The sequence below is a fragment of the Scyliorhinus torazame genome, chromosome 3, assembly GCF_047496885.1.
Source record: "Scyliorhinus torazame isolate Kashiwa2021f chromosome 3, sScyTor2.1, whole genome shotgun sequence".
NCBI classification, from domain to species: domain Eukaryota; kingdom Metazoa; phylum Chordata; class Chondrichthyes; order Carcharhiniformes; family Scyliorhinidae; genus Scyliorhinus; species Scyliorhinus torazame.
The window spans coordinates 154713873-154726834 of record NC_092709.1 but is presented as its reverse complement, the minus strand read 5'-3'; the positions used below and the strand labels follow the sequence as shown (position 1 = coordinate 154726834).

General features: G+C 46.3%; 1 protein-coding gene and 1 long non-coding RNA gene across 14 annotated transcripts in view; one reads left to right on the top strand and one right to left on the bottom strand.

Annotated features, from left to right (window-relative positions):
• The window catches only part of LOC140408764 (prominin-1-A-like), a 362788-nt gene that overhangs the window by 282464 nt on the left and 67362 nt on the right, over positions 1-12962 (top strand). For 11 of the 13 annotated variants that reach the window (XM_072496421.1, XM_072496410.1, XM_072496411.1 and 8 more), the window contains 2 exons: positions 1573-1590; positions 8796-8849. In XM_072496421.1, coding sequence (XP_072352522.1) covers positions 1573-1590; positions 8796-8849 — 72 coding nt within the window. The remainder of the gene's footprint in view (positions 1-1572; positions 1591-8795; positions 8850-12962) is intronic. The other 2 variants (XM_072496416.1, XM_072496412.1) reach the window with 1 other exon arrangement.
• LOC140408765 (uncharacterized) lies at positions 1278-11355 on the bottom strand. The gene is made up of 2 exons (XR_011940194.1): positions 11296-11355; positions 1278-1642 (listed from the first exon to the last, which is right to left on the bottom strand). It is a non-coding gene; the product is annotated as an uncharacterized lncRNA (long non-coding RNA).

Here is a 12962-nt window from a genome sequence, read left to right as displayed (position 1 = left end):
GGGATTTGGATAGGCTAAGTGAATGGGCTAGGGTCTGGCAGATGGAATACAATGTTGACAAATGTGAGGTTATCCATTTTGGTAGGAATAACAGCAAAAGGGATTATTATTTAAATGATAAAATATTAAAACATGCTGCTGTGCAGAGAGACCTGGGTGTGCTAGTGCATGAGTCGCAGAAAGTTGGTTTTCAGGTGCAACAGGTAATTAAGAAGGCAAATGGAATTTTGTCCTTCATTGCTAGAGGGATGGAGTTTAAGACTAGGGAGGTTCTGCTGCAATTGTATAAGGTGTTAGTGAGGCCACACCTGGAGTATTGTGTTCAGTTTTGGTCTCCTTACTTGAGAAAGGACGTACTGGCACTGGAGGGTGTGCAGAGGAGATTCACTAGGTTAATCCCAGAGCTGAAGGGGTTGGATTACGAGGAGAGGTTGAGTAGACTGGGACTGTACTCGTTGGAATTTAGAAGGATGAGGGGGGATCTTATAGAAACATATAAGATTATGAAGGGAATAGATAGGATAGATGCGGGCAGGTTGTTTCCACTGGCGGGTGAAAGCAGAACTAGGGGGCATAGCCTCAAAATAAGGGGAAGTAGATTTAGGACTGAGCTTAGGAGGAACTTCTTCACCCAAAGGGTTGTGAATCTATGGAATTCCTTGCCCAGTGAAGCAGTAGAGGCTCCTTCATTAAATGTTTTTAAGATAAAGATAGATAGTTTTTTGAAGAATAAAGGGATTAAGCGTTATGGTGTTCGGGCCGGAAAGTGGAGCTAAGTCCACAAAAGATCAGCCATGATCTCATTGAATGGTGGAGCAGGCTCGAGGGGCCAGATGGCCTACTCCTGCTCCTAGTTCTTATGTTCTTTGCAAGTTTTCATTGGGCTGGATGACCATTGCTGAAATTGTCCAGGTGTATTGGGCATGTCTTTTATTCTAATTTTTGCTATCCTTTTTAACCAGGCTTTTGAATGTTTGGTTACCCAGTCATCTCATTTTGAATAACACCTCGCCAGTCTCACCTGTTTGCTACCAATTCCAACCTTGAATCATTGCACACATCCCTGATTTCTTTCCTCAGCAGTGGTGGGAAGGCCTCAAGCACTCTGGCCTCCCCACCCATCTGATCAGCATTTTAACCATCTTGATCAGGTCTCTCTGGCCCTCACCACCTCTCTCTACTCCTTCTGATCCATGAATCTATTGTCCAGCCACTAACACAGATCTCATACAATGTAGCTTTAATGCTTCCTCATAAGATGTCACAGGACTATTCACTAAGTTAAAGGTTCTCTTTGTGATTTAATATTTTGCTTTGGCTCTTGATTTGTTTTGGAAACTTTACAAGATGTTGAAGGTACAGTGTGAATCAAAGAGGTGTGGAATCTTTCCAGTGGCATCTGATGAAGACAGGTCTTTATTATAGCTCTTCATTGTTTATATTTTTCTCTTCGTTCTTTGGAAACTATCTTGTGTTTAAATAAAACATTTTATGCCTTTACATGCTAATCTGATTTCTGCTATGTATTTTAATTAACTTCCACTTCCTGATTTTTTTTTAAATGCTTATCAGAAATATGTTGATGCCCGGGTAAGTTCTTGTTAAAGAAGCCATCAAGCATTCTTCATTTCAAATGTATTTCCTGGAAGACAATTTTAAAATTATGTTCATTATCAGAACATGGACAACATTGAAACAATTAGGAACAGGAAGCATTGAGACTTTTCATCAACTTCACCTTACCCCACCATCTACCATATCCCTAAAACCCTTTGTCGCTCAAAAAATAGATGCAATAGTTTTTTGAACCTGTTTATGGCTCAGTGACAGCTGGTGGCAATTTTGATGAATGAGACCACATTGGTGACAAATTTGTATTGCTTAAATAATAATAATAATCTTTATTAGTGTCACAAGTAGGCTTACATTAACACTGCAATGAAGTTACTGTGAAAATACCCTAGTCGCCACATTCCAGCGCCTGTTCGGGTACACAGAGGGAGAATTCAATGTCCAATTCACCTAACAAGCTTGTCTTTCAGGACATGTGGGAGGAAACCGAGCACCTGGGGAAAACCCACACAGACATGGGGAGAACGTGCAGACAGTGACCCAAACAGGGAATCAAACCCGGGATCCTGGCACTGTGAAGCAACAGTGCTAACCACTATGCTACCATGCCTCCCATTGTCCCCGTTTGCCTCATATTTAGATTGAAATAATATTTTTATGTCTTGGAGCTTCCATCTTGGCACAAATAAAAAATGTTCACAACTCTAAAACAAGAACTGTTTGATTACCTTGGCCTGTAACTAAACGCTAACTTTCCCTGGACAATTGCGCTGAGCTGGAACCATCTGACAAAGTGATTTAAATTGCTAACTTCTGATGTTCTACCACTGTTATACTAATAGTTTCTCTGAAAGATTTAGAAGAAATAAAAGCACTTCCCCACCTCCCCTGACCTGACTGGACCCCCCACCCCACCAGCCAGACCTAAACTTACACCCCACCCCCCACGATGTCCATCCTTCTCAATCCCATAAATGTACCATAGACACATGCCTTCTTCCTGACCTGTTATTTTAAATGGGACCTTTTAACCCAACTGCTTTACGACAGCTAGTAGATAGATTCATAGACATGTGCAGCACAGCAGGAAGCCTCTGTCCGTGCTGGCCAACAAAGATCTGACTACACTAAACCCATTTTACGGCGCTTGGCGGGTCAGGGCAGTGCAAGTGAATATCTAAATTATTTTTTTAATGTTACGAGAGTTTCTGACTCAACCACCCTTTCAGGCAGTGAGTTCCAGACTCCCACAATCCTTTGAGTGAAACGGCTTCTCCTCAAATCCCCCTTGGCCGTCTCTTACCTTAAATCTGTGCCTCTGGTTATTGACCCTTCTACTAATGGAGAAAAGGCCTTACTATTCACCCTATCTATGCTTCTCATAATCTTATGCAACTTTATCAGGTTCCGTTTTAACCTTTGCTGCTCCAAGGAAAACAGCCCCAGCCTATCCAATCCTTCCTTAAAGCTCAGACTCTCCACCCAGGCAGCATTCTGGTAAATCTCCTCTCCACCCTCTCCAGTGCAATCACACCCTTCCTATAATGTAGTGACCAGGACTGCACATATTACTCCAGTTGTGGCCTAACCAGCTGGTGCTGTAAAAAGGTGTGTCTCCTTCACTCCACTTCTTTTGTACTACAGTGCTGGACTCAGGGGCGCACTGTCTGCCTAAATCTCATTCTGCTTCAGTCAGGAAGGTCGGGCGAGACAGGCTTTTAAGAATTTTAGTGCAGGTAGTATGTACAGAATGACAATCCAACGCTGATTGCCACTCTGGAGAAGTTATGGCTCAGTCTTGTACTAATAATTGAAGTTGCCAGTACAAAATATTGCATTTTAAATAACATATTTTAGTGTGTATACTCTATTGTTACAAATATACAAGTTAATGTGTAATTAATAGAAATTCAAATACTGTATACACCGCCTCACTGTGAAAAAGCAAAAAAATTAAGCCTTGTATGATATGTGACATACTATACTTAAAACAAAATGTCCCAGTTGAGCATTATTTCATAGATTTCTTTGCTTTGACAAAATAGTCTGTAATATGAGACATCACTAACGATCCTAGGATCACATCTGTCAAACTCTGTAAACAACCTCCTGAATGCCTGGCACATTCTACATGCAAAACTATTAGGATATGGGGCGGAATTCTCCGTGGCCGTCACCGAAATGGGGAACAGCGATCGGGCAGAGAATGGCTTCCGACACTAGAATCGGGGCAGGCGCCGGTTTGACACCAGTTCGCGATGCTCCATCCCCTTCAAATCAGTGTCATCGGGACACATGCCGCGCACAGTCGCAATGCCGTTGCATGTCATCAGCCGGCCCACTCGCAATGCTTTGCCTCTGATGGACCGAGCTCCCGACGGCGCGGGCTACATGTGGTCCCAGTGGTCGTGAACCTGGCGTGCCGGCGTGTGGACGGTGTCCAGCGCCACCAGACTCGGCCGAGAACCATGATCCTTGGCCGGGGGCTTCTGCACATCTGGGGGAAGTGGTGGGGAATGGCCAGGGGGTGCGCTGTGGGGTCAGGGTGGGCGGGTACGCAGTCCAACATGGCTGGCGCCATGGTTTCTGGCGCGAGCGGTGCATGTGTGGGGGTGTAGGTGTGTGCGGCTACAGCTTGACAGCCCTGCGCATGCGCGGCCCGAGACCCGGCGATTCTCCGGCCGTTTTCCACGCGTTCCGTGGGTGTTTCATGTAGCACCGGTGCTAGCCCCTCACCGGTAGCAGAATCAGTGCAGGTTTCATGCCGATTTTCCTGTCGTGAAACACCACGGATCCTCCGTTGGCGTCGGCACTTAGCCTCAGGAACAGAGGTTTCCGGCTGCCCTTTGTTCAGGGTTAAAGGAAAGATATAAATGGAGGTAATAGTTTTTGGCTGCAAAGCTGAAGTAAGGGACAATATCCAAGGCCCCATTTTAGGAGCTACGTCCTTACAAGGCTATCTTCAGAATTGTATTTTGGTCACTGTCCGTGTGGCATTTGCACATTCTCCCCGTGTCAGTGTGGGTCTCACCCCCACAACCCAAAGATGTGCAGGGTAGGTGAATTGCCCCTTAATTGGAAAAAAATAATTGGGTACTTTAAATTTAAAAAGAAGACAGTGCCTGGATTCTCCGCCGCATGCCACCGGTAGCGAGGTCCCCGATGCAGCAGAGAATCAAAAATCAGGATCGGCACTGGGCATCTGCGGGCGCCGATACGAATGCAATCCTCCTACGCTGATGGCGGGATCAAGGTTCACACCCATGCTCCAGCGGGAGAATGTAAATTAATGAAAATGGGTCTTAATGCAAAAGGTGGCCAGCCACAGGACTTCACTATCAGGCCACCGGCTCAAAATGGTGGCCCGATAGCGGGATTCCCTCGGGAATCCCTGGTATACCTCGTCATGCATAAATTTATATGGTAATGGCTACTGAATTGTTTCCTGAATTGCGATCCCGGGGGAATGCAAATCAGTAGCAATTCTTCTCATGCGGGAGAACATAGTGGGGTAAATGCTCTGCCTCTCCAGCCGCTGTTTCTCGGTGGCGAGCCGTCACTAGCAGCGGGATTCTCTGTTCTGCCGCTGGCCAATGGGATATCCCATTAGAGCCACCCACCCCATGCCGCCAGGAAGTGTGCTGCCAGAGGAACAGAGATAGTGTGCTGCCGGAAGAACGGAGATAGTGTGCTGCTGGAGGAACGGAGATTCTCACTGTGGTGACATGCATCACTGTAAGTACACAAGGGGTTAATGTAAATACACGTAGACTAGATAGACACGAGAGGGAGAACCAGAGACATGACACACAGACATTCAACCAATAGGTCAGCAAGATAAGACACGACCAATGGGCATTCACGATACACACAGAGGTGACACTACCACAGGAGGGCATTACACCAGCCCATATATAAGGACACAGCACACATGATCTTCCTCTTTCCAGTGGAGACATTCAGTGAGTACAGACACAGGGTTGATTGAACATCACACCCACCACGTGGATTGTATCAGACTGGTTCGTCAGTCTGAGTAGCTATAGAAGGATTAACAGTAGAGTTGAATCCAAGTAGGAGAATCGTTAATAGTTTAATAAACGTGTTAAAGCTATCTCCAAGTCTGAACCTTCCTTTGCCAGAGTGCACATCAAGGAAGCAGCTTATGCTACATCAAGAGCATAACAAAACATGGTACTCAGGAGTGACTGTTGGCAATCTCAGTGAAAACTGGCATTGGTTCAGGCAGAGATTCGAGATCTCTGGTAGCATCCGACCTAGATGGCGTGGCGGATGCAGAGAAAATAAAGCTTCTACTTACCATCGCGGGTCCAGAAGCAGCTGAAATCTTCCAGACCTTCAAATACTCAAAGGGGCAAAAGAAGGGTGACTTCCAAGCAGTCCTGGACAAATTCCAAGAATTCTGCGAGGAACATACAAGAAGAAAAGGTAAAAGAGATGCCAAAACTCGCCACGAGGTAGGCTTGCAGCAACGAACGGCAGTTTTGAATTGCAGCCATCTTGGAAAAGGTGCTGCACATGCCCAGTTGAGAACAAGCCCCCAAGTAAAGGAACAGCAATCTGCACATGCGCAATCGCTTCCTACGCACTACGTCACATGCGTCGTGACGTCAGAGGCCCCGGACCACACCCACTTAAAGGGGAAATGTCCCAAAACAAGAAAAACATTTTTTAAAGCCTCTAAACAAGATTCTTTCACCTGGAACGACAGCACAATGCCTGAAATTCGACCAGTAGCTGAAAGCAACCTCCGCAGAACCTTGCAATAAGCAGTTAACACCGCCCAAAGAGATGATACAGTCCTTGAAGACTATGATTCAGACCTTGAATTCTTCTTTGGACATCGCGAGCCCAATGCCAGCTCCAACACAAAAAGTGATGATATGGTCCTAGAAGACTACGACGCAGATGATGATTTCATCATTGGCGATGGCGACCCCAGTACCAAATCCAAACCGCAACGAGATGTGTTCTACAGTGAAGAATCCGACACAGACGCGGATGTGTTCTTCGGATTTGATGATCTTCAGCCCAGTACATATGACATCCCGACTCGTGAGTGCAGGATTATGCTGCGGCTTGACACCAAGAGACCGAGAGCGGTACAAGCCCACAGAGAGCGGCCTGCTGCCACACACAGAGTGGTCCACGCACCGCGAAGGGTCCCCGACTTCACACACAAAGCGATGAAAGACTCCACAGCTAGACAACTGCACGTCTCCACACAAGAAGTGACTCCAGTGACACAAGCCTCCACAGCGAGCTCGTGGACAGACTCCACGATAGAAGCAATGCAAGACTCCACAGCGCAGTCCTTGCACGAACAAGACGTGACTCCAGTGTCACAAGCCTCTGCAGCGAGCTCGTGGACAGCCTCCAAAGCGCAGTCCTTGCATGAACAAGACCATGAGGGTCTAGCAACCTCCTCTGAGCAACCAGCGGCAGACGATGCCAGTCTGCCACGATCAAGTGAACAACAGAAAGACTATGACAGTCTGCCACGCTCAAGTGTACAACAAGCAGCCTGTACAGAGGCACTAGACAATCACAGTGAGACTATTGGGGACTCCGGTGACACCATGTTACTTCAAACCTCATTCGCTCGAGCCTCTCCACAAGCAAATGCATTCCTGACTGTTTTGACTCCGGACGGGGAGCATCGCGAAACTTCAGAAGATTCAAGTGAACCTGCAATGACTCCGGACGGGGAGGATCAAGAAGCCAAAACAGACTCAGATGAAACAGACCAGACTCCAGACGGGGAGCATCGACAAGCCAAAGCTGATTCAAGTAAGCCGGACATGACTCCAGACGGGGAGCGCTGCAAACTCAGTGACGGCACGCTCAAGGAAACAGCAGATGCCACACAGGACGCTGACACGAGTAACTGTGTGAAGGACTCGTATTATCCACAGAGTGTGGTCCTTGAGCGCAGCAAACACGGCAACAAAACCAACCACAACAACAACACCATCAAAGACAATAGCAAGAAGCGTACCAAAGGCAACAGCATCGACAACAAGCATGACAAAAACAACACCCATGGAACAACGCCTAGTACGACATGGTACAACTCTGCCCATGAGGGACACTGTTACTGCTCAGCTCAGTACACTGATATACCATGGCAGGACGACACACATTGCAGCACATCGCTACCACAAGCATCCGGGAAGTGTGCTGCCAGAGGAACAGCGAGAGTGTGCTGCCGGTGGAACGGAGATAGTGTGCTGCTGGAGGAACGGAGATTCTCACTGCGCATGTGCGGACCCCGCGGCGCCCAGTTGACGCCGCAATCAGCAGCTGGAGTGGTGTGGGCCGCTCCAGTGCCGTGCTGGCCCCCTGTAGGGGCCAGAATTGCTGACCCTGAGGCCAGTTGACGCCGTCAAGAAACGCAGCGGCGTTTCCGACGGCATCAACACTTAGCCTCAGGGTCAGAGAATCCCGCCCATTGTGTCCTTGTCTAAAAGTATATTATTTTAGTGGTATTAGTCAACATGTATAAAATTCAGACAAACTTGAGACTTTCAGAGACACCAAACAGGATAACCCTGTGAAACACCTTGGGATATTTTACTACGTTAAAGGCATAAATACAAATTGTTGATGAAAAAATGGCAAGTGCACAACCCTAAAATGTTTAAGTATTCAAATAGGTTCACTCAAGGTGTGGTCTGACCTGAACTCTGCAGTTTCTCTGTGACTTCCTCTAACGTGTACTGTTCTGGCTATGCAGATCAATGTTTTTTATTGGATTTACTACCTTGTAGCGGTTGGACACGTTGAGCGAAATGTTTACTGAAACTCCCAAAATCTCTTTCAGCGTATTCTTTAACTCAACGCCTTTCATTCCCTGTGTAGTGCTTTGCACTCGTCAGCATTAAATATCTTTGGTCATTGTGATACACAAATATAAAGTCTAACTTTTGTGTATTTTTTCAGCTACTTCCAGTTTGGTTCTTGAATCTCGCTCACTTATGTGAATTGGAAATAGTGGTGGTCTGAACACTGAACCTTGGGCCAATTCACTCCATGTATCACTCCATCTCGCCACCCTACCACTCACCACTTACCTATACCCTCATCCACCCACCTGCCACCCTACACCCATCTGCCACCCTATCCCCACAATCACTGATTTTCACACTGTTTTGAGGCATCATTTTTGTTTTCTGATTTAAATTTTCTGTTTATGTCAATAGAACGTATTAAATGAAAGTATTGGAAAACTACAAAGCACAGCGGCAAACTTAAAGGTAAATCAATTAATATGATTGAATGCTTACTTTTATTAGTGATAATCCACATATTATTCATTTTGAAATTGCATTTTCTTAATCCCTTTTTTCTCCATATTTTGTCCCTTGTTCTGGACAGTACAATTTTTGAGTGAGATGCTGCATAGGGGAGCCTGTTTTTCAACTCTGCCTATGTTACTATTGACTGGCCACATGGAGGCATGGAACATTAGGCTGGTATCAACATTTCCCTAGTGAATATGGATCAATTTTCAATTGATTTGTTTGTTTTCAATTTGCTCTCATGACCAAACCTCACTCGCTACCTTATCAAAACATTATGATTTAGATCAGGAAAATAATAGTCCAGACAATCAAATCTGTATCTCTTCCATTACTAAAGTGTAAATGTAAATATTTTATACTATTGTGCCGTCCAAATTGACTTGATATCTAACCAGAATACTCATGCACTTGAAACACTGGGCAATTTGGCTGCTGCAATCTTGCTATTTTATCCAGTGTAATGCCTGGGTTGTCTCACCATTATCATTGGATAGAATTTTCCATTTCTGAAGCTATGTGCAGAGGCAGGCAGATTCTATGGCTCGTTTCCCGCTGGTCAGAATAGTGAGAAATCGTGCCCGATGCTGTGCTCAGAACCTCATTAATTATGCATAGGCGAGTATGTCTCTGAATCATGAGGTGGGTTGGGAGCTTATTTGTCGACCCTGCCATTACCTAATGGGATCGAAGATCCAGAAGCCATATTTAAATGCCACCCGAGCACATGCATTTCACTCTGTCCAGCCCAGCTGTGTCCAGGAGACCCACAGAGATAGCTGCCGTGCAGAAGAAAAAGGATGTCCCTTCTTCTGCCATGATCCCCTCCAGGCCATGATAAGAGTATGACAGCATAGGGATGTCCTTTACCTCAGGAATGGCTCCAAGAAGCACACCAGCCTTACTTCTCTGGCTTGGGAGGCCATAACAGAGCACTTATATCCCAGAACACCATCCAGTGGAAGAAGAGGATGAATGAACTCATCTGCTCTGCCCATAAAAGTCAACCTTCAACTCTTTTCAGTATCAAACCCTCATCTTGGCATCAAATACTCAAAGAGCTACTCGATTCAGAGATCTCACACAACATTAGCAGGGAACACATGTCACCACTGCTTGTCTCACAGATACTTTCACACGGCCACCATCTCATTTATCATGTTGTGCACACTCCAACTGTAACCCCTTCTGGGGAGAGCTCACAGTGCACGTTTCTAAAGGGCCATGCATGTTTCTAAACCTCTGCTCCATCCCTTCTCATCGTGGTCTTTTCTCTTCATGCAGTCCAAGCTGGCCCATAACATAAGGGGAGGATCCCAGAAAAGAGGAGGGAGTGCCAAATTCAAGGACAGTTCCACTGAGCTGGCTGTGGGGGAAGGGATCATTCCTGTGGGGAAGGGGAGATTGGATTATCCCAGAAACCTAGTACAGATGACGCCTCCATCAGTTCATAATATTCTGACATTCACAATAGTGACATGAAATCTTGTGATATGCCGGCTCATGAACTAAAACTATCATCACTCTCTTATCAGCACCGACAGTTCTAGGCAGAGACAGGAAACCAACATAAACCCCAGACTACCTCGGAGGAGGTGAAGGAAGGCACTGAAGCAGAGCTGTTACATGCACCTCCCAGCAGCGCCTCAGTGAGTTATAGTTGTAGATTAAGACCAGGGTCACTCTGGAGAACACCTCACTGACATGTCTCCATTTGCACTCCGAGGCAGTGACAGGCCAAGTCTCTGGAGCTAGGAGAGCTGGAGATTAGCCACCTGTTGAGTCCACATCAGATGATGAGCCTCTGAGAGCGACCAACAAAACATTGCTGGAGATGCACAGACAGGCAGTGGAATAGGCAGAGGTTCAACAGTCACTCAAGATTCTAGAGTGAAGGATGGATGTGTCCATCTGATTCTGTCTGATGTTGTGGCTCCAACATGCCAATGCCTCAAGGTCACCATGGGAAAGCTGGTGACTGCCATGGAGACCATGGTCCAGCAGGTTTTGTCGGATTTTGCTTGGTCCTGGATTCCATGGTTACATATACTAGGCGACAGAAGGGCAGGGCACCTTTACCTCTTTCCATAGAGTCAGGGAGGAGGAGCATTAATTGGCCATCCAAGGACACCTCTACAAAGGACACCCTAATGGTGTCAAGTTGCTCAGGGTATCCTCTGCCTGTGACCCCATCCAGTTCAGCTGATCAGGCCGAAAAGGGTGTATCTGCATGAGACCATTATCAGTCAGGGTCCTCAAGGCCTTGGGCCACCAGAGGACATCTGCCAAGGTCATTTCAGGACATAACAGTCAATAGACTGCCTCCACCTCTGCTGCGGATGTCTGGTCTGCACCTAGGCATAGTGGTAGGGTTAGGAAAATTAAGAAATATTGAACTCACTTTTGGGCCATGAGTGTGCAACCACTGTATAAATATTGTACTTCTCTTTATACATTTGATGTTAATGTAAAAGGCTTGGTCAACTGAAGGTGTTGTAGTTCTTAACATCTGTAAACTCTTCTTGCAAGGTTTAGCCAATCTCCCACTCAGTGATGGCCTCCTTTGTGATGTGAATCTCACTGAAGATAGTGATGTCACTGTGTGATGTCATGGAGATGTATTAGAATCTTTATGGGAAGTCTGTACTTAATGTGTTGCTAACCCTTGTCAATGCCATCCTGGCACCTTGGCATTACCACCACTGGACCCTGGCAGTGCTATTGCCAGCATTACAATGTCACCCGGGCACCTTGGCAGTGCCAGGGTAGCGGTGCCAGTCTGCCAGTGCCAAGTGCCCACGTTCCAGGGGCCAGGATGCCACTCAGCCCTGTCCCTGACCACCCAGGTGCCTCCGATGGCCTGGGAGACCCCCCGGGTGCCGTTCTGCCTGGTCCACGTTTGTGTGGACCAGTACTGAATGGCGCCTGACTGGGGTCTCTGTAGGGAGGCTGGTAGATGCCAGGAGCCCGATAGATGCTGGGTCAGCACGCTTAAGCAGATTTTAAACCTAATTAAGCGTGCTCGGCAATGGGCAGGATCCTGATCGCAAAGCTTTGCAGGTCTGGGTAGATCTCTTGAGGCATTCTGGTTGTTAGGAAGCTCGTGAGAGGCCTCTCCCATCATCTACTGACCGCGCCATGCTCCCGTTCAGGCGCAACAAGGCTGGTAGTTTGCGCCCATTTAAATGGAGAGAAATTACAGAATGTTACAAAAGAATGAGATATGGGTGCCTTTGTAGATGAAATCAAAAAAATTAGAATGCAGGTCTAACAAGTAATTAGGAACACAAATTATTTACTGCAAGAGGGTTGGAGTATGCAAATGGGAAAGCTTTACAACTGAAGACTGCATTGTTGAGACCATACATAGAGTACTGCATACAATTTTTCAATTCCAATTCTCTTTCCACACCTAGTGGTGCACTGCGGCAGATTTTTGACTGTTTCCATAACTAGTAATTGCTGGAAAAGGTCATTAGACTGTTGCCAGGTGCTTATAGCTTGAGGAACACCACTCCACATCAAGCGTGGCTGACCAGGTGTCTCTCTTATTCATCCTACCAGCATTGGCATGTTTGGAAGGATTTGAAGATTGTTACACTTAACCAGTTTGATGACGTTATGAACGCACCTTCCTTGACCATCAAGCCCTGGGGTGGAACACAAACCCAGAGCTTCTGACTGAGAGGCTGGGGCGCTGCCCACTAAGCCACAAGATCTCCATGAATACATGAATCTCTTTATTTGAGAAGGGTTATAATTGCATTGGAGGTGGTTTATAGAAGGATCACTAGGCTGATTCCTGGGATGAAGAGATTAAGAGGAAAGGTTGAGCACTCAATTTGGAGAGGTGATCTTACTGAAACAAAGAAAATTCAGAGGTTCCTCTCATGGGGATTAGTATAATGTATGTTGTTTCAGAATAATGAGTTTAAGACTGGTAATGAGGAGAAATTTTGTCTCTGAATTCTTCTGTCCAGAGAGCTATGGAGGCTGGGTCATTGAATATTTTCAAGGCTGAGACAGATTCTTGATCTATAGAGTAGGCGAGGGTTATGCAAACATGTG